At 33.0% G+C, this 26547-nt stretch overlaps 1 protein-coding gene across 4 annotated transcripts in view; it reads right to left on the reverse strand.

Annotated features, from left to right (window-relative positions):
* Positions 1-26547, reverse strand: part of LOC124419980 — a 110522-nt gene that overhangs the window by 45270 nt on the left and 38705 nt on the right. For 3 of the 4 annotated variants that reach the window (XM_046951336.1, XM_046951338.1, XM_046951335.1), the window contains exon 2: positions 21935-22152. In XM_046951336.1, the coding sequence (XP_046807292.1) occupies positions 21935-22152 (218 nt within the window). The remainder of the gene's footprint in view (positions 1-21934; positions 22153-26547) is intronic. The other variant, XM_046951337.1, reaches the window with a different exon arrangement.

The raw sequence follows: 26547 nt of genomic DNA on the forward strand, positions 1-26547 counted from the left end.
AGCATCTTTCTAAAATTCTACAAGGATCAAACTAAATCTAACCTATAACTAATTATCTAATCTAAAATAAATAAAAAAACATATCTAAAACCTACTTAAACTTAAAATCTCAACTAATTTAATCATTAAAACTTATTTCATTCTAATTAAACGCTTAATTTAAACTAATTTTATCTCTAAAATTAATTTGATTTAATTTGAACGATAAACTAAAACTTATTTTATCTTAAAGCTACTAAAAACTATCTTTTTATCTTAAAAAACTATCTTAATTAATTTATCTTAAACTTAAATTCTATTAAATTACTTGAACTATTCTACTTTAATTGCACCTAACTTAACTTAAAACTTTAATTTTCTTAAATTTTATCTAAATTTTGATAATAATCTAACTTACTCTTAACTTAATTTCAATTTAATTATTTAATTAAACTTTATCATAACTTGAATTAACTTAAAATTGTAATAACACACACTAACATTTTATACACCCTACATACATAAACACTAACAAACATACATAAATACACTTAAAATCTAAAATCTATAAAACTATTAGAATTTAAAATTCAAAATCATAATTGAAACCCAAATTCAGGATCACTTCAGGCCTATTGTCATCGTTGGATTATGTTTGATAAGTTTTAAATTTTGTTTACTGTTCATTTAAATTCTCTAGGTATTTAAGTGTTTTAAAATGAATATTATTTTTGTTAATGTTAAAACAATTATGTTTTTAACATAATATCGTAAAGCATTATGTTTACAACATTCGAAAGTAAACTTCACATTTTTCATTGTTAAATATTTCAATTTAGAATACTTAAAAATAAAACAAACAAATAACACTACACAACAAAAATTAACCAATAACTTTTATTAATGTTAAATATGAAGTTTATAAACATGTTCATTTTCATATTAGTAATAAATTTGTTTAATTATTAGATTTTAATAATGACAATTTAAATTAATTTTTTTAATTCCACGAAAGGTTAGTAATAGATATAGTTAGTGAATCATTATAGGGTGTCTTAAGAATAATTTAATAAGATACAAATACTGGGAGGGTGTAGAATGAGAAGAAATACCACCATCTTCTCGAGATCCTTGAATTCAAACTTTCTTTATTTTTGATTTTAGTTTAGTTAATATTTTAAAGCTACCTGCTTAAATGAATTTGCGGTTCTTAACCTATCTTGATGGAGACAAGAACACCACCCCAAACCCTGAGCACGGAAGGGTAGGGCACAATGCGTGAACCGTTACAAGGAGTAATATGTGAATTTTATTTATAATTGTATTATATTGATTATTATTCAATAAAGCTAACCCTAACTACCATCCTATTCACTCTAAGTATGGGGACATCACTGTATACCACTATAGAACTATTAAATGCTAAATCCTTGATTTTCTATTTCATATTTTTAACGCTTTATTTTATTGCCTATTGTGAGAAGGCGCGAAAAACGTTGGGTTGAAGTCTTCACCTGCCTTACAGTACATGCTATTTATATACAAATATCTCACAGCTTACATACCAGTTCGTGTATTCTATGTATATGCAATTTTATTGCGAGGGATATCTACAAACAATGGTACAAATTTTAAAGCAACAGAAAAAGCGTTAAACGACAAAGTTAAAGATATTAATTTGTCTGATATATCATAAGATTTTAAAAAACTAAATGGATATTTAACCCGCCAGGTGCACCACATATTGGCGGTGCTGGGAAATGCTCATACGATCGGCGAAAAATGTTCTTTACGTTTTGTATCCCAGCTCAAATTTAAATGACGAACCATTAAAAAATGCGATGTGTGAGATAAAGTCGACAATAAACTCTCGTCCGTTAACATTCGTCTCAATTGAACACGAAGATGATAATATTATCCCTAATTTACACAGATCTGGATTTCGTAGGGCCTTTTGATATAAAGGCATATGCAGTCAAACTTAGCCTTACTAAAGGGTATGTATGCATTTTTGTATGTTTCTCAACCAAGGCAATACGCTTGTTTTAAGTTTTCTATTTTTTCCTATTAACAAAAATATCATATGCAAAAAACTGCATAATTTGACTGGGAAAAATAAATTAACGATTTTTTTCTATATTATTTATATAAAATCAATTAGCATTAAAGAAATTGTTTTTACCTTCGATAGTAGAGAACCTTTTTTGCAAAGAAGTTAGCTAAGTCATGTCAAAAATTAAAAACTTAAAATTGAATGTTAAATATTTTAGCTTATATAAGAATGAAATTATTATAGTCGGTATAATTTTACTTAACTAGTCATAAACAATAAAAAAAATTATTTCACCGAGTTTGAGGTCCATATCTAAAATGTTAAAGGGTCCAAAAATATTTAACATTTGAAGTTATGAAAAATGACTCTGTATTTGAAACAAAATATTTTGTTTAAAAAAAATTTAAAATTCAGTTTGAATTCAGTTTGTAGGTAGTTTACTGTAACGTAAGTTTAGATAAAATGCACCTTATCATATTAAAACATCAGAAAGAATATTCTTTGTATTTTTTTATAAAATAAACGTATTCATTTTCTGTTTCATTTTTGCAATAAATCGTATTGGGTCTATACTAGTATCAATTCCCAAACAGTACTATATCTAAATTTAAAATTAGTTTTCGAAATTTTTACATATCTTTAATTTTTAGTTTTAAATTCAACTTATTTTACATATTCATCAAGATACTTTAATATTTAAGCCCCTTTTTAACCACCAAGAACGGGTTGAATTGCCAAAATGTGAAATATTGTTCAAAACCGGGGCCAAAAATCGGTGGATTATAGTTATCTAAAAGCGGATTCAAAACTTCTTAGGTTCTAAATCTTTTCAAAAACTAATTTTTTAAGTAATTTGCAATTTTAAGCAATTTCTTTCACTGTTTTAACTCATTCCTAATTTTTTACTAATTTTTTAAGTAATTTAGCAATGTTAAGCAATTTTTTTCAATGTTTTAATTTATTCCCCCGACAGCCGGTTCTACGTACCGGATTAACCCGAATTATTCGGCCAAGGACTGTCAACCCCAGCAACAACAATACAATTTTCTACATCTTCCGGCATTGCTGATCCGCATTCTTTTGGTCCGTGCCGGAATTGAATTAAATCCCGGACCATGGTTCTGCACAGATTGCCAGAACCGACTGCATCATATGTCCATCCAATTAAGTTGCAACTCTTGTTTGGGCTGGTGTCATCTCAGGAACTGCTCGGACTTAACGATCATCGAGAGTGGTCGGAAAATTTCGTCACCCCATTCTGCTTACAACAACGGCGAGATTCATCAGAGTCATCGACAACAACATCATCATCCTCGTACGCTATGCCTCCGCCCTCTCCCATGCAATCACAACAACAGCAGCAGCAACAACAATTACCGTCGACGCTAACACCCTCGATTGCACTCCGGAGACCTGGGATGATAACCATATTGCAGTCCAACTGCAATGGCCTCCAAAACAAAATTTAAGAGATAACCCAATATATGCAGAACAACAACATCGGAGTCTAAACTGACGAACAATTCCAGTCTGCAAAGTTGTAACAGATACAACATTCTCCGAAAAGACCGCACCAGAAGTAACGGTGGAGGCATTGCTTTCATCATTCACAACACCGTGTATAGAGCATTTTCTCTCGATTCTAACTCCAGAGACCAATATCTTGAAGTTCAAGGTATTGCAGTTAGATCGGGAGAAGCCGACTTAGAGCTCTATATTGTCTATATTCCGCCTGTAGCCAGCTGTCCATCAGGTTACCGTCCAGACATCAGGACTTTGTTAAACGGCGATATGCGTCTTGTCCTAGGGGACTTCAACGCCCACCATCAGCTCTTGTTTAGATGAAGACCAGAGAGAGAGGTGCGTTGTTGGCGGAACAGATTGACGAGACCACATTCTGCACCCTGAATGATGTTGCCCCCACACGGATTATGGGTACCTGCGCTCACATCCGATATGCTAACCCAGGTGATCCTAGGCTCACAAAGCTGGTTGGTAAATGAGGACACGCGCAACAGATGGTTAGATCACTTGAAGAAGTCTACATTAATTCCACGTTGTAAAGACATCAAAAATGAACTCATTTCCGTAACAATCGGTTTCAAGTTCAATAACTCCTTCAATTTATTATTCACTAACATGCGCGGATTCTTAAACATGTCCCTCAAGTTTTTCCACGCAATATCAACACCTTGATTATTCAACAGACATTTCGATACAATCTCGCCTCCTTATCAGTTCTCTTTACCAAATAGTATAAGCGTTCTATATTACTAAGTCGTTTTTTATTGGTCAGGAAAGATAATCGCCACTAAACATGTCAGTGTCACAAAATAGGAGAGGTAAATTATGGCAAATGTCGATTTAGTCTCCACTATCTTAAAATCGAATAATTGTAAACAACGCGCCATCTAAACAGCCAGCTGTCCATCAGGCTACCGTCTCGACATCAAGACTTTGTTAGACGGCGATATGCGTCTTGTCCTAGGGGACTTCAACGCCCACCATCAGCTCCGTTTCTCGCGGAACAGATTGACGAATCCACCTTCAGCACCTTGAATGATGATGCCCCCACGCGGATTATGGGTACCTGCGCTAGCTCGCCCGACATCACTATAGCTAGTGCTGGTTTGATCAACTACGCAACTTGGCGAGCCGTAGTTTCTCTGGGATCAGACCACTTACCCATAATCGTTAGTCTAGTTTGACAAAACGATTTTATCGTCTCTGAACGCCATCAGAGAATTCATCGAACGCATCTTCAGTGATCTAAATTTTCCCTCCAAGGTACACCATTCAGAGAGGAAACTCCGTGAAACTGTCATCTCAGCAGCTGCTCGCTTTATACCTGCTGGTCATACATCCGTAGTGCGGCCGCTCTTCCCAGCAGAAGCAGCCAGGCTTGCAGATGAAAGAGATGACATCCGATATACCAACCCAGGTAATCCAAGACTCACCCAGCTAAATATTGAAATCAGCAGGTTGGTAAATGAGGACAAGCGGAAAAGATGGCTAGATCACTTGAAGAACTGCAACCTGAGTTCGGATGTTAGTAAGTTGTGGTCTACATTTCGATCTCTCTAACCCGTCGAAGAAGGATGACAGGGTCGCTATTAAATTTGCAGATATCCCCATTTCCAACCCTGAAGGGTGCTCGCGCGCTTTTTGCCAGCAATTCATTGAGCACCCTGAGAGAGACAAGGCGAAACGAAGTGTTGTTCGCAAACTTCACAACCTTCCAGTCACGGACATACTAAACCCTTTACCCCAGCTGAAGTTGCAGACGTCATTAACAACGCCAAACCATCTAAGGCGATTGGCCCCGACAGAATATCCATGCTGATGTTAAAACACCTTGGCGAGCGGGGAGTTGAGTACCTGATTAAGGTCATCAACGAGTCAGTGAGCAGCCTTCTGCAATCCACAATGCCCAACAACACCAAGAGATGGATTGTAAATTATCTGAGTGGCCGTCAGTCGTTCGTGGAGTTTAGAGACAGACGCTCCAAACCCCGTAGAGTTAAACAAGGCGTAAAAATTCCGACCGTGCACCACCCAAAAGTTTTGGGGGTCACATTTAATAGCCTCTTTACTTCTTCAGCTCATGCCATAGCAATCACGAACAAATTGCGAAATAGAAACAAAGTTCTCAAAGCGCTAGCCGGCAGCACTTGGGGTATGGATAAACAAACCTTGTTGGCTACATATAAAACGATTGGTCGGCCAATGGTTAACTATGCTGCTCAGTGTGGTCACCTTCGCTAAGTGATACCCAGTGGAGAAACATCCAAAGCTGCCAAAATGCCGCACTAAGGACTGTAACGGGCTGCTTACAAATTACCTCGGAACATCACCTGCACGAGGAAACGAAGGTCCTTCCAGTCATGGAACACAATGTCATGTTGACTAAACAGTTCCTCCTGGGATGTCACCGGAGAAGTCATCCAAATTTTAATATCACACAATTGGATACTCCGCCGAGGCATGCCAGAAGGATCTTCGTATATACGAGGCACATATGCAGATATGTGCAGGACATATGCAGATATGTGCGGATTCACTGGATCAGTCCTCGTATTCGGCCGCTTTGAATGACATTCATAGAGACGCCATAAATTCCGCGGTCGCAGGGTACAGCATGAATGTCGTACTTGGAGGTCGTCCATCGCCTATAGCAGACACCGAAGAAAACCTGCCGCGGAAAACATGGACATTGATGTAGAACCCCCCAACTAGATTATTGTATAGTTTTAGCTGTTACAATAACAACAACAACTATTTGAACTTTTTATTAAATAAAATTTGAAAGTCGTGGCTCCAATTCGAGTAAAGAAAGCTGTATACTTACGACTTTCAGGTTCAATTAAAATTTGATAATAACTACTGTTCATATCCAATGTTGTAAAATATTTAAATTTCATGGCTTCTTGAAGAAACTCTTCTAAATTTGGCATAGGGAAATTTTCCTTAACCATTAACTGATTTAATTGTCTATAATCAATGCATAATCGATCACTTTCATTTTTCTTTTCTTTTGAAGTACAATTGGACTTGCATATTCTGAATTCGTCGTCTAAAAGCTTTTTGATCGTAATTATCTCCTTCTTTGGTTCTGGAACACGATACGAAGCTTGTGACACAATTTTAGAATTCATTACATTTATTTTCATTTCTAATGTATTTTAAAACTCGTTTTTATTTTATATAATTACATCCTTTAATTTCGCTTTTGTATCTTCATCATCTAAATCACATTTTATACACTGTTTATCAATTTCAAAACTTTCATATTCCTTTTTTCCGTTTTTAACATTTTTATTAATATTGTTAACAGTTTCTATTTATGCATAAATTTTATTTTTAATAATCATTTTTCCGTTTTCAACCGACAAAGTTATGTTACCGCTGGGGAAAATGTCTTGTCCGAGCAAAACATCCGTTAATAAAACTTCATCATCGATTAAGTATAAGGTGACAAGTATTTCAATCTTATTTATTATCAAATTGACGACAACTTTTTCGTTGGTTACACGAATACCACCACAGATACCAGAAATTCGAATACTGCATACAATTCGTTTCGAGATTATTTGTTCACAAACAGATCTTTTTATTGAACTGCACTGACTTCCGGTGTCAACGAAAGCACTTAATGTGTTACCATTTATCTTCACATTTATTTTGCAAATATCATCACAGTAACAAAACATATTTCTTATTGCGACATTCTGCTTACATTCAGTTTAATTTTTTGCGTGAACTTTATAACATTTTTCACAACGATGACGTTTTTGAGATTTTGGACAATTTGTAGAAATATGACCTATTTCGTTACAGTTATAACACTTAATTTCTTTTCCCGATCTATTTGTATATTCTCCTTTCGGATTGCCACTATTAATGTTTTAGGTATTGCACCGGTTTCACTTTTGTATTTGGTATCATTTGTTATACCCTACACCAATAAAGTGCTGATGTTTGTAACACACAAAAATATTGGTCCAATACCCACCTTAAAGTATACCGATCGATTCAGATTTTGAGTAGATTAAGACATATCCGTCCATCTGTCTGTCCCGCTGGCTGTCCATGTAAACCTTGTGCGCAAAGTAGAGGCCACAATTTTCAAGATAATTTGATAAAATTCGGACCAAGCATGTTTTTTGACACAACCACGGAAATGGTTGAAATCGGTCCATTATTTCACCTAGCCGTACATCCCGATTTTGACTTTTTATGCCATAATTACGTCAAATATTCTATTATCTCTCTAAAAATTGTCACAAATAAGTTTTATATAAGTATAAGATTTTCGTAATGATCGGCCCTTATTTCACCCTAGCCCCCATACAAACCCCTAATCAAAAAATGTCTAAACCGTCTAAAATTGACTTGTAACCATTTGTATCGCAATGAAACTCAACCAAACTAACTGTTATTTAAAAATATATCCTTTTTCCAAATTTACCGAGGATCGGCCCATATTTTTGAGGCTATAGAAAGCCTCATTTATTTTGTTTTTATCAATAAATTAAATACTTTTAAATACTTTGGAATTAAGGTTAAATTCAACACAAAAGTTTCTTTATGAAAAATACAAATTTTAAAAATATACTCATGGTGTAGGGTATTATATGGTCGACCATGCCCGACTATACTATCAATTAATTGCTTAAATACTTTGGAATTAAGGTAAAATTCAACATAAAAGTTTATTTATGAAAAATAAAAATTTTAAAAATATACTCATGGTGTAGGGTATTATATGGTCGGCCATGCCCCACTATACTTTCCTACTTGTTTTTAACATACGTTTATCCGACACATTTCATTCGTACTAACTTAAAATTTCCGTAATTGTTTAATTGAATCGATTTTATGAGCAGCAATATCAACTTCAATTTCACGATTCTGTAGTTCTTCCCGAATATATTTAACGATTGGTTTTTCGCTCAACTTATATCGTTTTCCAAGCGCGCAAATTCTAAAACTATAATCCGTTACTTTTTCATCACTTTTCCGAACGGCACTTATCATTTTAAAATGAATTTCTGCTTCATCTTGTGACGCTGCAAATTCTCTTTTTAACTCCATGAAAAAATACTTGCAATGGAATGCAGAACTTGAAGAGAATCTAACCATAAACGAGAGGCGCCTTTCATTTTACTGTACACCGCAATAAGTAAACACTTCTCTATCTACACGTTCCACAAATTGTTCAACAGATAATGATAATTCGTTCGTTGTGTCAAATTCGGCATTTTCTCGAACAGAATAATTTACATATTGACGTTGCGTATTAGCTACATGTTGTACGTTTGATGTAGCATTTTGTTGACTATTAGTGTCCACATACGTTTGGAATATATTCATCGTATTTTCCAACATTTTTCCGCTGCAAGTTCATAACATTACTGTTTTGAGGAATTTGAGTTACGTTTGATTCCTCGTCGTTAGGAGGAGCGATGATTGAAGACGTTGCCTGGAGCATTTTCTTGAGCTGAATAGTTGAACATGCTTAAAATCTCGATTCCTCGCTTCCTGGGCTTCTTCTGTTAACTCTCCAAGTGGGAGAACATTCGATTCAATTATTATTTGACCATGACACAATACTTTGTGTACTGTTGGTGTAAGTTCCCTCCATGGATACAAATATACAAGTAATTTAGAAATTTCAGATGTATATTACCCAAATCGATTTCCATTAATTTTATGTTTACTATTCAGTGCCATTAAAATAGTGTTAACTCTTGTCGATTCCAGTTATTTTTGAAGTAATTTCCAGAGATAGGGGTAGTAATAATTTTCTTTGCACTATTTTTTAATGAGTGATCATGGAATTATTCTAATTGAAATACGATTATTGAATATATGTAGATACTTACATATATATAATAAATAATTTTGACTTAAGAAACTTAATAAAAATATTTGGAAAAAATGTAACCGGCCAAAAACGGCTGAAAGACTTTGGCGAAATTGATAGTAAGTGAAAACATTATTAAAATAATTGGTTTATTAATATCTTTAATATTAGGACATTTAACCTTTGTTCAAAAAGAAGGTATACAAAATGAAATACTTGCTTTCCTTTTAAGCTCGGAGACCGATATTTTTAGCCTCAACAAATATCCACGAATAAGGCAAATGTTTTTAAAATTTAACACGCCTTTGCCTTCTTTTGCTCCAGTAGAACGTTTATTTTCTTTTAGCGGAATGGTGGACTCTCCTCGGAGAAATAAATTAAGTGATTCCAATTTCGAAAAACTTGTTTTACTTAAAGCCAATAATGACTAATTTTTACTGTATTATGTTTTGTTTATTTCTGTTTTTATTGTAATGGTGTAATTTTTGTATTTAAATACCTTTTATACAACTTTTTTCCTTAAATATAATAACCTATTAACTTAAACTTTTAATTGAGTGAAACATTTCTCTGTTGAAAACAAAAATAGTGAAGGAATATTTTTTGAACTAATAATTTAGTGTAGAAAAAATTTTTTCACTAGGCTGTAAAAACAAATATTTTAACTATTTTTAAAATATTTTTAGTTAAAAATTTTAAATATCACTATCACTATTTTTGAGTGAGGCTTATATTTTTTAAGTCATCACTAAACTTAAATAAAAGTAGTGAATAATTTTGAACTACCACTAATAATTAGTGATAGTTCAAAATTAGTGCACTACCCCCATTTCTGGTAATTTCAAAATCACGAAAAAACCTCCTCGCCGTGTTATCGTCATTTATTTGTACTACCGCAACTTGGAAGTGGTTTGTCGATGTTTAATCCTATTTGAACATTAAATTCTTCTTGGATTCTGCTTTTTCCGCAGCTCTCAGTTCTTTCAATTCTTCATTATTTTTTGTTGATTTAGTAAAACACTTCTATATTTGAGGTCGTATGCTATGTGTAAAAAGTAATGCAAAAATCGTATTCTGGCATGAAGTGGTGAAATTCCGAAAGACCGGACTTCTGCATTAATACTTCTGCTTTTGTTTATATTTGAGAATTGCGACTTTTTCTCATTACATATTGAGCATCTCCAGAAGGAAGAAGTTTCTGTTATAGCATTGCTGACCTTTCCATCAATCATTGTTAAGCTTAGCTGATATGATACGTTAATAGAGAATTCCTTTATTTTAATGCAAATGAGCTCCAGTGCACTTATTTCATCTTTTAAATATTCCACTAAATCTTTTGTTGTTTTCTTTGACGTCTTTATATATTCAAATTCAATTGGTCTACAAAAATTTTTTGACATAAATACAATTTTGTAGTCTGCTAATGTCCGACTTCCACAAGCTTGTTTGTATTCTGGAAGTGCTGATAAACCGTCACATCCACACTTACACATTATGACAACATCACTGTTATGAATTTTCCTTAGTTGGTCTTCTGAAAAGTCTCACACAATTCTTGATGCTGTGTTTTCGAGCAAAGATGATATATCAATACAAGCTTCTACATCACTAACAGCAATAGGTGATGGTAGGATAGTTTGTTTTTTTTCCTGGATCGCCTTGTATGAAGGTAATATATTGTGTCTTTTTTCATGCAGAGCTATATAATAATATATATAATATTTGGTACTTATTTCGACTGAGACGCAGTTCCAACATAAGCGCTATTGCTTCCTCTTCAGTAAAATTTGATTGTGATGTTGGAGTTGGTATACTTTCCACAATTCGCTTAAGTCGTTTTGGTGATGCATAAGGAAGAATAGTTGCAATATGTACGGCATCCATAGGTTGGTTTTCCTATTTCAGCATTTCGTTAAATGTATCAGCAATTTCCTCATTTGAGATTGAAAAAAGTTTTTGTGTGACCCTCTTTTTTTGACCTTGAACATAAGTCTTCGTATAACTTGCAAGGCGCACCTGTTGATTTGTTGTAAGTTGAGATTTCCATAGTAGTTTCCATCCAACTACTAAATTTTAATCGAAATTTCTTTTGATTTCCATGCACAGACTTACTTTATACATCAAAAAGTTTTCAATTTTTGACATGTCTGTTTTGTCTACTTTTCTACTATATGTAGTTTTTATATAATTTGAAATATCTTCAATTCTTTATGGCCCTTTTGAAGATACACTCCATAAAACGGAATACAACTCTTTGTACTTTAATGTAATCTTCATTGTAGATTTATTAAATATGGTACTTAAAATCTGAGAAGTTTATTTATATACCAATTCTTATCATTTCCGATACAGGTATTCCAAAGTACAAAATTACAAATTGTCTACCTATTAACATTTAGGACCATATTATTATAACCTGTAATTCAGTCATTGATATTTCTTAATAGGGAATGAATCGAAATTATCATTACCTGTATATTTTTACCTACAAGATCATAAACGAAACAGAACGAAATGATCTGTCGAAAAAATTTAGGTAAAAAATAGTTATAAATTTCTAAAAATTTAAGCATAATAGGACCTTTCAATTATAAGGATAAGCAAACAAATAGAAAATAGGTAAAATAAATAATAAAATATGAAATTAAAAGATACAGGTTTAAATGAACATATTTTTGAATGTAATTGAGATATTGGCTTGAAAATTTTTGTAAAGAATCGAGAATTTCCATATCTAACTAAAAAACGATATAAAGGGATAAATATGGACTAAATTGTTGTAGCCATCTGCGACCCTATTAAAATTTTGATATAAATCATAGTTTTAGGTATTAAACAAAATCTTTATTTATGAACAAAACTCAATGAAATTTTTAATGAAAAGGTCAAAGGGCATCCCGAAATTCTCAAAAATAGGAATGAAAATCCCAAAAAGAGGATTTTTACTTTTTTGCCCATAGGGTCCACATTTCTTTCAGGGCTGGGTAAATACTTTTGGAGTAAATTGAAAACATATTGAGGTTTCCAAAACTGCTTTCAGTTTTCTGATCCCAGCTTTGGGATTTTAAAACATGTCGCCCAAAGTTGAAGTTTTGATAAAAAATAGGTCATATTCGAAAGGACGCAGTGGCAACATTTTCAAAAAATATTACAAGTTTTTTACGCAAAGCGTTCTGCGTAAAGATACCTTTTAGAAAACTATATAATTGTTCTTAAAGAAAATTTTATTTTATTAATAAAAGAGTCTAACTAACAAGAAAAAATTGAGTCCATTTGGTCCAAAATTACGCCCGGTATTCAAAAAAGGCGGATCAAGGTATGGTAAATTTTGTATCACTAAATTTTTAAATGCCTATAACTCGGATATTATAAGAGATAAGTAGTATGTCTTTGTGTTTGGGTGAAAAACAAAAAAATGGCACGAGTTTAAAAATTTTACATGTCGTAGGTACCTTTCTTTGAGCCGCCACAGTGCTCATGCCCCTGGGGCATCTGCAGGATTCATCTTCAAAACTTAAACTCGAATACTCCTTGGCTACGCTCACGCCAAATTTTATCCCGATCGGATCAGCCGTTTAGAAATGCCAGATTTATTTCCAAAAAAATTCGATTTTGCCCCACTGTGGAGTCTATTATATATTTTTTAATATATTACATATTTTTGAAATACACACGGCAAGTGTTCAATAATGAAAAAAAGCTTTTCGTAGTATTGTTACAATTCTTACTAGAAAAATAAATTGAAGCTCAAATGTTTCATAATACGAAATTACCCCACTACATTCCACGCGAACAATAGCAATGCAGACGACTCAGGTAGAGCCCTTCCTTTAAAAAAGTATAAGTATGATAATAATATCGACTAGGCATGCTGCAGTATCACTTGACTTGTAGATTTTATGACATCTCTTTTGTCCGCTTTTGTTATGAGTATGAGTATTAATGTTTTCTTAAAATTCAGACTGTTTCTTATAAAATTGCAATTAGGTATTGCTCTAAAATTTGTTTTAAAAATTGTACTTAAGACTTCATAATATTATATAATTAGACAGCAAAAACGTTTTATTAAATTGTGTGTTAAGAATTGTGTTTTATAAAAAAGAAAACTACATTAACTTTGTGTTATTTGACGCGCAATAAAATAGCTAAGCAGTGAGTAACATTTAACTAACAAGCCGAAGTCCCTGGTTAGTATTCTCAGTGGCTTCTTCTTTTTTTAAAGCCAAAAAACTTACGTAACAACTTCTTTGTAGCAAAATGTAATTCTTTATATCTCTATTTGTAAGCTAGCGAATAAGTACTTGCCTAAAATGACATCACCGTAATAAATAATGAGTTGTAATGCTAGTGAAGAAATAATTAAAATAGGTTTTATTACTTTTCAATGACAATTAACTTGCCGTCTTAAAGTTCTAGAGTAATGACTTTCTTTTAATCTGATAAAGAAGTACTCTATTTTCGGCTTTGTCATTTTGTTTGCACATTTTATTTAATTGCGTGTCAAGAATTGTGTATCTGAAAACCATTATTTGACGCGCAACAAAATAGCTAAGCAGTGGTGTAGCGATTAGAACATTTAATTAAAAAACCGAAGTTTATTAATTCTCACTGGCTCCTTTTTGTTTTTAAGAACAAAACTAAAAAAGTATACTTTTTAAACCAGAAAAGGTTTAAAGCTTATCGTTCGCTTAAAAAATAAGCATACAGGTGTCTGTTAATTTTTTAAAATTCATTCCCTTGAGGAAATTAACGGGTAAAAATTGTTGTTTGGTAACATTCAACAAATATGTTTGACTTCTTCATAAGTTTTTCATTTTGGTACTTTTTTATACAACATCGTTTTCGTTTTACGTTATGCATATGTTTTAACGTATGCATATGAAAATATAACAATTTATTCGATTTATATAAAAAATTTAGATTTAGAAACACCAACATATTTAATAATAAATAGATTTTTCGGTACTTTTTTGTTCTTCGACTGATACTTTTTTAAACTTAAAAAATTATATTAAACACTATCTAATACCCGGTGTGCCTCGCTACCCCAATCGAAATTATATACATAATAATCAAAACAAATAATTATTTAGTTATTAAATTATGCAATTTTTCCTAAAGGTTTATTATAATTTCATTTGATGACAATATATTTCATTTCAATTCTAAAACAATACATTAATGATTTATTTATCACTTGTTAAAATTTAATATATAGTTTTATTTTTAAAAATAATTACTATGCTAATATTTTTTGTTTTAGGCTTTAGTATAAATTAAAAAACCCACTTAGCGATTTTGAAAATTCTAACTGCAATAGTATTGCAGATGAACAATATGTTACATATGAGAATTGCGAAGAAAATTATTGCAGGTTCATCAATTTTGTTTTAATTCATATATTAAGCTTTTATGGGTAAAATATGCAAAAATATGCTCTAACAAGTTGATGCCAAAATTCTTAACTTGTTCTGAAAGGTGTAAAATTTACACTGTAAACAAAGTATAACAAGTAGTCCGACTCTTTGACAGTAATACCTAACTCTAAGCATGTGGTAGTAAAAAAGTACCTAACTCTAAATATGTGTTGGTAACAAAAATGTATTTGTATTGGTGCATTCTAAACACACAGAGTTTTATAAAAAATTACAATTTTAAATTTGTTTGAATTTTCAATACCAAAAATTGAAACTCTGTTTGTAAAATAAAATTCAACAACAACAAAAATGAAATGTCAATAAATTAACAAAAAATTTTGTTTCCAGTTCATGAAAATTGAACAAAATTCTAAATTAAAAGTGCTTCAATTTTTTTGGAAAAATTGCAGTTTTTTGTGGATAACAGCAATTTCGCGTACGGTCCTTAAAATTGGCCAAAGTAAGTTAAACATTTGAGTGTTTTAACAAGTTTTAATTTTATTTTATTATTTATTAGTATACATATAATTTTATACATAGTTTTCACATGAGAATGCTTTAACTAGAAATTAAATCTATAATTTAATCTTAACTCGTTAATTTTAGGTTGATAACAAAAACTAATTATTTTTTAAAATAAAATCAAGAAAGAATAATTTTAACGTTTACAAATTTGTATATATATTATGGGGGAAAAATAAAATCTAGGCATTATTGGATTAATAGATGAATATTTGACAAAATACAAATTGTGCAGCAACATTTTTAGGCAATTTGGAAATATCTTCAGGGTAATAATGATACAAAACCAAAAGTTATGCACTCTGTATCAAGACCGCTCAACTAGTTTGACATCTGTTAATCTCTTCCAGGACAAAATTTAGCTTCGCGGCAGATTCTGAGAATATTCCTCCAAGATCCTTCCTTAACCCAAATGTTGATCCATTTGCACACATTTCTGCTTCTGGCAACAGCGCTTATTCCAAACAACCTAATGCAGCGAATTCTTTCGATTCCTTGATAGCATTGATGGAACGTAGAAAAATAAGACGTTCTTCTGAAAAGACAGATTTCCGTTTTTGCCAGGTTAACATTGAGGCCTCTCGGTTGAGCCCAGCTTAAGGCCGTATTCAGAGCCCCTCAGCTCTTCTACACAAGTAATTTGGATCCCTTTCCTTTAAAAGTATTACGACTTCGTCTGCATAGCAGACATGCCTAAGTCCTTTCTCGGTTATGGTCCTTAGGAGGCTATTAATCGTGGTAACCCAGAGTAAAAGTGACAAAATGCCACCATGTGGTATACCGCGAAATACTTTTTTCCTGATAGTTGTATAGCAGCTTATCCATCTATTCCTTAGCATGTGGTTGATCCTGTTGCGGAGCACCCGGTCAACATAAAACTGGACTAGGATTTTATAAGAGTATCAGTGTGCACGTTATTGAAGGCGCCTTCGATGTCAATACATACCGTCAGTGTATATGTAGGGGACAACTTCGTTTAAGGCGGTTTCCACCGAATTTTAGGTCCTTTTCGGGGATACTGTTTTTAACCATACTATCGACTATCCGTTTCGAGGTTTTAAGTAGAAAGGTGTAAGACTTATAGGTCGATAAGACTTAGGTGTCGCATAACTAGGTTTCCCTGGCTTAGGTATAAATATTACCCTTGCATCCTGTCATTTAATGGGCGTATATGTGAATTTCAAGCATGTAGTAAATATCTGAGACAGATGTACGGAAACCAGTCCCGCTTCCATCTGTAAGAGTGCCGGGAAAATGCCATCCGTCCCTGCAGCTTTATAGGGAGCGTAGCTCTTAATTGCCCCTTTAACAATATCAGATGTAATTACAATTTCCTTGTTAGCCTCTCCTTCCTCCAAAATCGGTCCATCTATGTTATTCGATATACCGGGTGGGAAATGGGAGTACATTAGGAGTTTCATTGTGATCTTAATATTTTAAATCTTATGTACCGATGATCAGAAAAGAATCAGAATCAGAGTGCTCGTCCGAAACTCTCCAATCCTGAATTTCGTTTATAAGCTCTTCTGAACATATAGTTATATCTAAGGAGTGAGATCGAAAAATTCTTAACACACATATATGTTTATAAAAAAGAAACCACTAAACTTACAGCTTTATTTTTTTTTATTTGATTCAAATTATTATTACAATTTACAAAAAAAAAAAAAATATTTTTATAGTTTTAATCACTAGTGATGAAATTTTGAACCCTTTTCGGAAACCCTTCCATTAACGTTTTTATAGTGCTTTCTGTCACTTTGCTCGAACATGTAGTCCATCTCCTTTTAAATCTACCACACTTTTGGACACCTTTTTTGTACTCTTCAATTCTCTTTTAACAAGAGCCCAATATCTCTCCACTGGCCTTAGCTCCGGGCAGTTTGGAGGATTTGCCTCTCTTGGTACAAATACCACATTATTGTTCTTGTACCACTCAAGGGCTAGTTTACCATAGTGACAGGATGCCAAGTCAGGCCAAAAATAAGTGGACACATTATGAAGTCTTATGAATGGAAGCAGCCTTTTTTGTAAACATTCCTTGATGTAAATTTCGGTATTTATAGAGCCCGTTGTAACAAATGATTGGCTTCTTTTGCCGCAACTGCATATTGCTTGCCATACCAAGAACTTTCTGGGAAATTTTGTCTGCTCTTGGGTCCTAAACTTTTCTTCAACATTCCCTCGAGCATCAGCAACATAAAACTTTTGACCTGGAAGTTGCGAAAAATCTGCCAGAACATACGTTTCGTCATCCATTATGCAGCAAGAATATTTTTTTTATAAAACTTGACTTCAATTTCCGTGCTTTGTTTTTGGCCTCTAAATTTTTAGCAGCGTTCCTGTCAGGAACTTTTTGAGCCTTGTAGGTTTTTAAACCTGCATTAGCTTTAACTTTTCGTACCAAATAGTCTGAGCACTGAGCTAACCGAGCTGCTTTCCTACCGGATGTGTTGGGAGCTCTTTTCTATTTTATTGGCTTTAGAAACATCATGTGGACCATTCCTTCTACCTGAACCATGTTTTCTATCAACTGACAAGTTCTCCCGGTACTGTTTAATAACATTGGAAAGAGTTTGACGGCAGACCTTTGTATGCTTGGCCAACTTTTTGTAAGACCAAGTTGGGTTTAGTTGAAAATATTTAATAATTTCAGTACGCACTTTTTTCTGGTCACTCATTTTAATCAGATTAACAAAAAAATTAATATAATTGACATTACACATAATAACTGACATGTTTTTCAAAGGTAACTTGATCAAAAAAAAAAATCAAATAATACTTTGGTTGAAAAATGTAATGAAAAACGTGTGTTAAGAATTTTTCGATCTCACTCCTTAATACTTCTTCTCTGATTCTATTGACAAAGGTAGCTAAATTCGATGTGATCAAGTCTTTAGTATTAAGGTAATCCATGAGGGCTTGTCCTCTGCGATTGGTGTTTGTACTACCCCAAACTACATGGTGGGAGTTGGCATCACAACCTATTACAATTGTCAAATTTTGTGCCTCTTCTACCAGTTTTATCAGCTCCGACGTTGGTGGTAAACAGATGCAAGGAATATGTTGCCACGACCTTGCTTCAGCACCGTTGCATCCGATGTGGATAATCCTGTTGAGAGGAGAAAACACAAGTTCTTGCGACATAAGATACATGTTCTCGGTCGAGACCCTGTATCAGCGTTGGTAGCCGTCTCACTCCGATGGAGGGTTATTTGGATAACCTCAGTCATTGTACCCAGTCCTTTTATTTAGACAGTGGACTTTAAGAACACCCGAAGCCCGCTCTTCCTTGCCAGTCCCAGCTTAGCGCCGTCCCAGGGAGGAGGGATACTTTCCACCAAGTTCTTTAGGGTGCTAACACATTGGATAGATGCCAACCTCATCAACATTACGCCCATGCTGAACTCGCAATTTTGCCTGTCGGATTACCGGCATCGTAAACTGCATAGCAGAGATCGTCCCGGAGTCTTCTTTTGGCAACTTTGGCGTATGATGGCGTCTCTTTTCATTTTTTACCGTCTAGCCTCTCTTTCTTACTCTCGGGATTCTGATTTGAGGTTCCTTTGAGTGAAGTTTGGGTTGGATTCGACTATATATTAGAAGAGCTTTCTCCGAGAACATCCTTTTCTTTCCGTAGTAGTATTTTGTTCACGATTGCAGGATGACGAAAACACGTGACTCCGGTACTGGGTTATTTATTTTCCATTTTGTCTTTTTTAGTTTTTTTTTTGGTCCGCGGGGAATATAATATTCCCAGGTGGTGGACAATCTGCCCTCCCTCAGCTTAAGTCAACCAAACCTGGGGGAGGACAGATGGTCCATCACCACCCCCTATACATCACCCGGGGACGCGCTCGGTAGGAAAAACGGGAAAACTCCCCGGAGAGAATACGCTTTAAGAAACGAAAATTTTTTTGTTAAATTCTGGAGTCAACTGTAATTAATAGTTCTGACGATACCCCCTTTGTAAAGGTTAAGGTAATGGACGATACATTAACAGGTTTACTAGACTGCTTAGCTTTTCTTGAGAAGAATAATATCTCTTATACAAGTATGAGCTCTTCCATACGTACTGCAAACGGCTATAAACTATGTGTTGTAGAGTTTTGCAACTATATGTCACTTAGTCAGCACGCGTACTTTGGAATCAACTTTTGGCGTGATTTTGCACTAGACCCGGATATATATCGACTTAAAAGACGCATTTTTAAAAATTAAACAGATTCATCCAAAGAGAAACCCGTTTGTGATACCCGGTAAACCTCTATATCAACATGCCTTTTGGTTTATGAAGCGGTCCTCAAACCATGAGCCGTCTCATGGACAAAGTTATACCGTCATGATTTCGCGAAAATGTGTTTATATATCTAGACGATTTATTGGTTTGTAGTTCGAGTTTTGAATCAAACATCAGTCTTTTGTCAGAAGTAGCGTCACCAGGTATAGTTCTTATATTGAAGGTTTATGTTTCCGAATTATTACGGATCACTCCTCATTTAGGTGGCTCATGTCACAGAAGGGTTTAAGTGGACGTTCGTGTATGGGTTCCGCAATATTTAGTGCACAAAGTTATTAAATGTTCTCATGATTCCTGTCATGGTGTTTCATGAAATATATTTCAAGAAATCGGAAAACCTAGCTGTGTTACCAGATCTATGCCTATTCGACAATTTAATATTTGAACTTAGTTTAAAAAATGAGGAATATAGTTCGTGGCGTGTATGGGTTCTGCAATCTTAAGTACACAATGTTATTAAATCTTCTCATGATTCCGAAGCCTCATGTCATGGTGTTTTCATGAAAACTATTTCAAGAATTCGCCAAAAATACTATTGGCTCACAATGATTAAAGACGTTAAAACATATATTGCTTGTTTTTCGAATACGAACTTTTCCAAACTTTTGGAGTTCCTAGGTATATACACAGCGATAATGCAAAACAATTTCTCTGAAAGGAAATAAAAGAGTTTTACGATTTGTATGAGATTTCACATATTACTACTAGGTTTTATGCACAACAGTCAAATGCGTCAGAACGTGCAAATCAAGAAATAATTACAAAAATTTGTTGCTTTTTACAAGGCCACAAAAAGCATAGAGATTGATGAATATATCCAAAATATTAATATTACAAAATGATTACCATTCGGCGATAAAATGCTCGCCTTATTATGCGGCATTTGCCAAAAAAATTACAAAACGGTTCGACTTATAAAATTTTAGAAGAAAATGGTTGCTTTTTGGGAGAAAATGTGAGTTTTTAAACAATATTGATAAGTAGGCCAAAGTAAGATTGAACATACGGGAAAACATGACTCAGGCTCACGATAAAGCCGCTACATCATACAATCTTCGAAGGAGACCAATTAAATTTAAGAAAGAGCAAATCGTATATATATATCAATAAAAAGTTCACGCCTAAATACCTCAAATGTAGAATTAAAGATAAACTAGGCAACAATTGGTACGAAATCGAAGATCCGAATGGGAAGTATATTGGAAAATACCATGCCTCTGATCTCAAATGTTGATAATTACCCGGCTTGTGTGGGTTGTGAAACACAATGCGGCCAAAAAGGTATCTGCAAATGTACTTTTGAAATTTTCTATAATATTGAGTCAAAAAAAAAAACTCAATTGACTAATTAATCATCCAACAATCTTTCAAATGCTAGCTGTGATAGTACATAACATTTAACATTCGTGATATATCTGGCTTCAAACTTAATGACCTGCTATTCTCACGGCTTAATCTTGACTAGATTTTTGGCCATAAGTATTCAGGATAAGAGAAATTATTAAATGAAGCATTTTTAATCTTAATACAGTTTATACCATATTTTTCTCTCATTCTCAATCAGCATCCTTGATAATATTATATACCATCTATACTTTACGATTTTGAAGATTCTAACTAAAATTGTTTTCCAGGTATACATATTTTTTTACATATTTTTTTTTTACAATTAAACATATAAAATATTGCAATAGTGTAATAGTTTCACAGATATCCGACTTAATGAGCACTTCTTGTGTGCATACTTTCTTAAGGTAAATATCAAATAAAGGAAGATAAATTCTTATCCTTTTATAAAGCTAATAATCCTTTGTGTTTTATTATATTATTATATTTATTTATTTAGATATACTGATCTAATATATTATACATATGGAAGGTGCCACGCCCATTCCATTCTAGCCATATTCTTCCACTAATGTTCTTACGGATGTCAAAATTGTCCGAAACAAATTTAGGACTCTATCTGTTACAGTTTCTGTGATATGCGACCTTTAATATATTTTTTGTATGTGGGCGTGACTTCTGGCCTAATTTATATTTAAAAATAAAAAACCTATCGCTTTGTGTGGAAAAACTAACAGGAAGACACGGTAAAATTTTCGAGAATATAATTTTTATATGTGCGTATAATTTTTTTATACGTAGTATACACTGTCAATAAAAAGCCGATTGTTCGGTACATTCTCTGCGCTTGCCGTCAACAAAGAACCAAAGATGCTTACAATTAAAAACAATTTTTAAAAATATACAATTATTTCAAAAAAGAAATTATAAAACATACAAAAACTACTTACTATGGTACTTACATCGTTGGAGTCAAAATAGAATATAACGCCTTCTATATCCTTTTTTATTGCATCTGGAATTTCGTTAATATCTTCACATTCAAAGAGATAAACTTGTGTTTTATAGTATTTAGTACAAATACTTAATTTGTGAGATTTTATATCATATGAATCCACACTTATACTCATTGGTTCCAAATTGATCTCACCATTAACGTTTAATAGTTCTAAAAACAAACGATATATTAAATGAAAATGTCAGAGTTTAAATAAGTAAATGCTTTTATGTTTTCATTTTAGACTATGCAATAGTTTTGTATTTATCTCTTATTTATTTATCATTATTTTTATTTTAAAAAGGTTTATAAAATAAAATTTTGTTTATGTATAAGGGAGTTAAAATATTGTGAAGTTATGAAAATAAGACTACAAAACTACAACACATTACGAATGTTGCGAATAAGGAATAAGTCGACGCGATTCTTACATTTTGGGTTAAGAAAGAAAATTATTAATAAAAGATTAAAAATAGAACTTTTGGAAATAATTATAGTAAATGTGTCCCTTATTACAATAATTGAATTAGTTCTTTTTTAATTTGGATTATATTTGAATATACTAGTGTCATTTGACATTCTCAGAAGTGGGGTAGTTAATTCCTGGAAGACACCACAAGTTCGAATTAATATACAATGAAGAATTTACATTAATTTATAGTAAAAAACTGCAAGCTAAGTACAGAGGTTTGGTAACGTCAACCTTAACGTTACATAACAGCTGGGGGAAATCGTCCTACAGCAATGACTTACATATATTCTTATGCAACAACCAAAACGTGTTCAGAACCATTTAAAATGGAACGCTGTGACCAGAGTTGCCACTGACCAAATTTTAATCCTACCACATTCTTATCAAAAAACTAACAAAATCGTTTAAAACCTACCAAATTTTGAGAATATAAAAATGTTTTTAAGAAAAGTGTGACTTATTTATGAAGGTATTTCGTCACCTAAAATGCAAAAGGGTTTTAAGCTGTGTATAAAGGAATTGTTAAAATTTATTTTAATTCAATTTGTAGCAGATTGAATGCGAACAAAATTAATTCAATCAGGAGGAATTTAACATTCTATAGGAATTAATTAATTAGAGAATTTTTGAAAGCTTTAAGAATTAATTCTAGGAATAAAATCAAAGGGAATGAGTTTGAAGAATTGTTAATTCTTTAAAATATAACTAATTTTCAAAAAAAGAATTAAGGAATGAATTCTTTTAGAGCTTTGGTTTTGACAAATCTACCAAAAATAAAATCAAAGGGAATGAGTTTGAAGAATTGTTAATTCTTTAATATATAACTAATTTTCAAAAAAAGAATTAAGGAATGAATTCTTTTAGAGCTTTGGTTTTGACAAATCTACCAAAAATCGATTTAAACTATCATCCTACCAAATGAAAAAAATTCTACCCAATATCGTAGGAAAATCCCAAAACGGCATCGCTGCAGCCGATTTAAACCATCTCGGCTCGTATTTCTTTGTCAAGACGTCAAGATGAACAATGTTGCAACGTTGGCGTTTATTGATCACGAAAATACACCTGGTATAGATAAAATTACTACCACGATGATAAGTAACCTGCCCAATTCAGCACTGAGAATTATTTTGTTAATCTTTAACTCGATGGAAAGTATCCGAAATTGTTATGATACCAAAACCGGGAAAAGATGTTACTCAAGTGACAACATACTGCCCCATTAGTCTGTTTTCTATATTCTTAAAACTTTTTGAAAAGTTATTGCTTGGAAGCCTTAACGATAATTGCATTATTCCTGACCATCAGTTTGGTTTCAGAAGAGAGCACAGCGCTATCGAACAGGTACATCGAATAACTACTCTTATTCGGAAGGCCTTCGAGAGCAAGCAATATTGCTCAGAATTATTCATAGATATTTCTGAAGCTTTCTATAAAGTCTGGCACGATGGACTAATACACAAAATTATCACATTACTGCGAATGTTCACAAACTGCTTAAAAATTACATATATGAAAGATCTTTTCAAATCAGATCTAAAGATGTGATCTCTTCACGTCGAAAAATTTCTGCTGGAGTACCCCAGGGGACTCTGACTCACACATCTACATTTGCGGATGATACCGCTTTTGTAAGCATACATGATAACCTTTCAATAGCTTCTGAACAACTCCAGTTTCACATCGGCCAATTGGAAAAGTGGCTGGAAAGATGGAAAATAAAGCTCAACGCAACAAAATATACTCACGTTACATTTACTTTAAGGCAAGAAAATTGTCCTCTAGACTTGGAATACTTAAGTGCTTTTGTACAAAACAGTTATAAAACCGATATGGCTATACTGTAGTTAACAGCCTTCTCATCTAATGTTGAAATATTGTAAAGAAAGCAGTCAGCACTGTTAAGGTCAATAACAGATGCCCCGTGGTACATTCGCAACAGTAATATTCTTAGGGATCTCAATGTCCCCATAATACGCGAGGAGATCAAATTCTCTTGTTTAACCTACTTGTCGAAACTAATGGATCACCCAAATTCCCTTGCCACAGAGTTGCTGTCATTTGAAAGTTGCAGATTATCGAGAACTTTGGTTGAAATTGCATCGGAAATAACAACGTTAGTTATAGTTTAAGTTAAGATTTTAATACTTATTTTAAATTTCTACATAAGAAAGATTGAATAAAGAATAAATAAAATGAAAAAACAATGAGACAACATTCAGAGGAAGAAGAAGCAACTGCAAACCAGCAGTTTTATTCCTAAAAGAGGAAAGACATTACATACCAAACATATAGACCAATCAGGCTTGCGTCATTTCTTCTGAAAGAATCATGATGTACATATGACTTTTACAATGGAATTAATCTCTATATCACAACATGCCTATACCAAAGACAAATGTGTGCAAACGGCTCTACATTCGCAATTGGGACATATAGAAAGTTCACTAGCACATACTACTCTCTTGTTGCCTTCCTAGACATCGAAGGTGCTTTTAGTAGATGCTATTGATGAATTGGGGCTTGATTTTGCTTACAAAGAAGTTATTGAGTATGTTGTTTTGTTTTTAATAATAAAAAGGAGCCATTGGGAATACTAACCAGGGACTTCGGCTTGTTAGTTAAACGTTCTACTCACTGCACCACTGCTTAGCTTTTTTATTGCGCATCAAATATTAGTTTTCAGATACAAAATTTTTCTTTTTATAAAAAACAAATCTTTACACACGATTAAATAAAATGTGTAAACAAAATTAAAAATAAGGTACTTTTTTCAGATTAAAATAAAATCATTACTCGAGTACTTCAAAGTAATGCAGACGACAACTAAATAGTCATTGAAGAGTAAGTGGTTATGGCAGTACAAACCCATTACCGAGTATTTTCTGAGTATATATGATGTTTTCCCGTCATTTTAAAATAATAAACTCATTTTGTAAAGCCACATTAGTATTTTTATATATTTAATTCATTTTCAATTGTAGAGCCAATGGAATTAGCTTCCTGTATCGGTTGTACATATTTTTGAAACAATGAATATATTATAGATGTATTTATTTTAATAGAATGGTTTGATGTATTAACGTCATTTGTATAATAATGTAACAAAGATTTGCATTATTTAAAACTTCAGTTTTCTCTTCTAAACTAAATTGAATTTATTGATTGGTTGGTCGAAAATAAAAATATAGCTAATGTATAAAAAAGCGAAGCTTCGCTTGTTTGAGTTCAGTTTCTTACATTACATTTAAACAACTTTCATAATAAGGAATGAGATCGAAAAATTCTTAACATACATATATGTTTATGAAAAAGAAACCACTAAACTTACAGCTTTATTTTTTTTTATTTGATTCAAATTATTATTACAATTTACAAAAAAAAAAAAATTTATAGTTTTAATCACTAGTGATGAAATTTTGAACCCTTTTCGGAAACCCTTCCATTAACGTTTTTATAGTGCTTTTTGTCACTTTGCTCGAACATGTAGTCCATCTCCGTTTAAAATCTACCACACTTTTGGACACCTTTTTTGTACTCTTCAATTCTCTTTTAACAAGAGCCCAATATCTCTCCACTGGCCTTAGCTCCGGGCAGTTTGGAGGATTTGCCTCTCTTGGTACAAATACCACATTATTGTTCTTGTACCACTCAAGGGCTTGTTTACCATAGTGACAGGATGCCAAGTCAGGCCAAAAATAAGTGGACACATTATGAAGTCTTATGAATGGAAGCAGCCTTTTTTGTAAACATTCCTTGATGTAAATTTTGGTATTTATAGAGCCCGTTGTAACAAATGATTGGCTTCTTTTGCCGCAACTGCATATTGCTTGCCATACCAAGAACTTTCTGGGAAATTTTGTCTGCTTTTGGGTCCTAAACTTTTCTTCAACATTCCCTCGAGCATCAGCAACATAAAACTTTTGACCTGGAAGTTGCGAAAAATCTGCCAGAACATACGTTTCGTCATCCATTATGCAGCAAGAATATTTTTTTATAAAACTTGACTTCAATTTCCGTGCTCTGTTTTTGGCCTCTAAATTTTTAGCAGCGTTCCTGTCAGGAACTTTTTGAGCCTTGTATGTTTTTAAACC

Source organism: Lucilia cuprina, chromosome 5 (genome assembly GCF_022045245.1).
Source record: "Lucilia cuprina isolate Lc7/37 chromosome 5, ASM2204524v1, whole genome shotgun sequence".
NCBI lineage: Eukaryota > Metazoa > Arthropoda > Insecta > Diptera > Calliphoridae > Lucilia > Lucilia cuprina.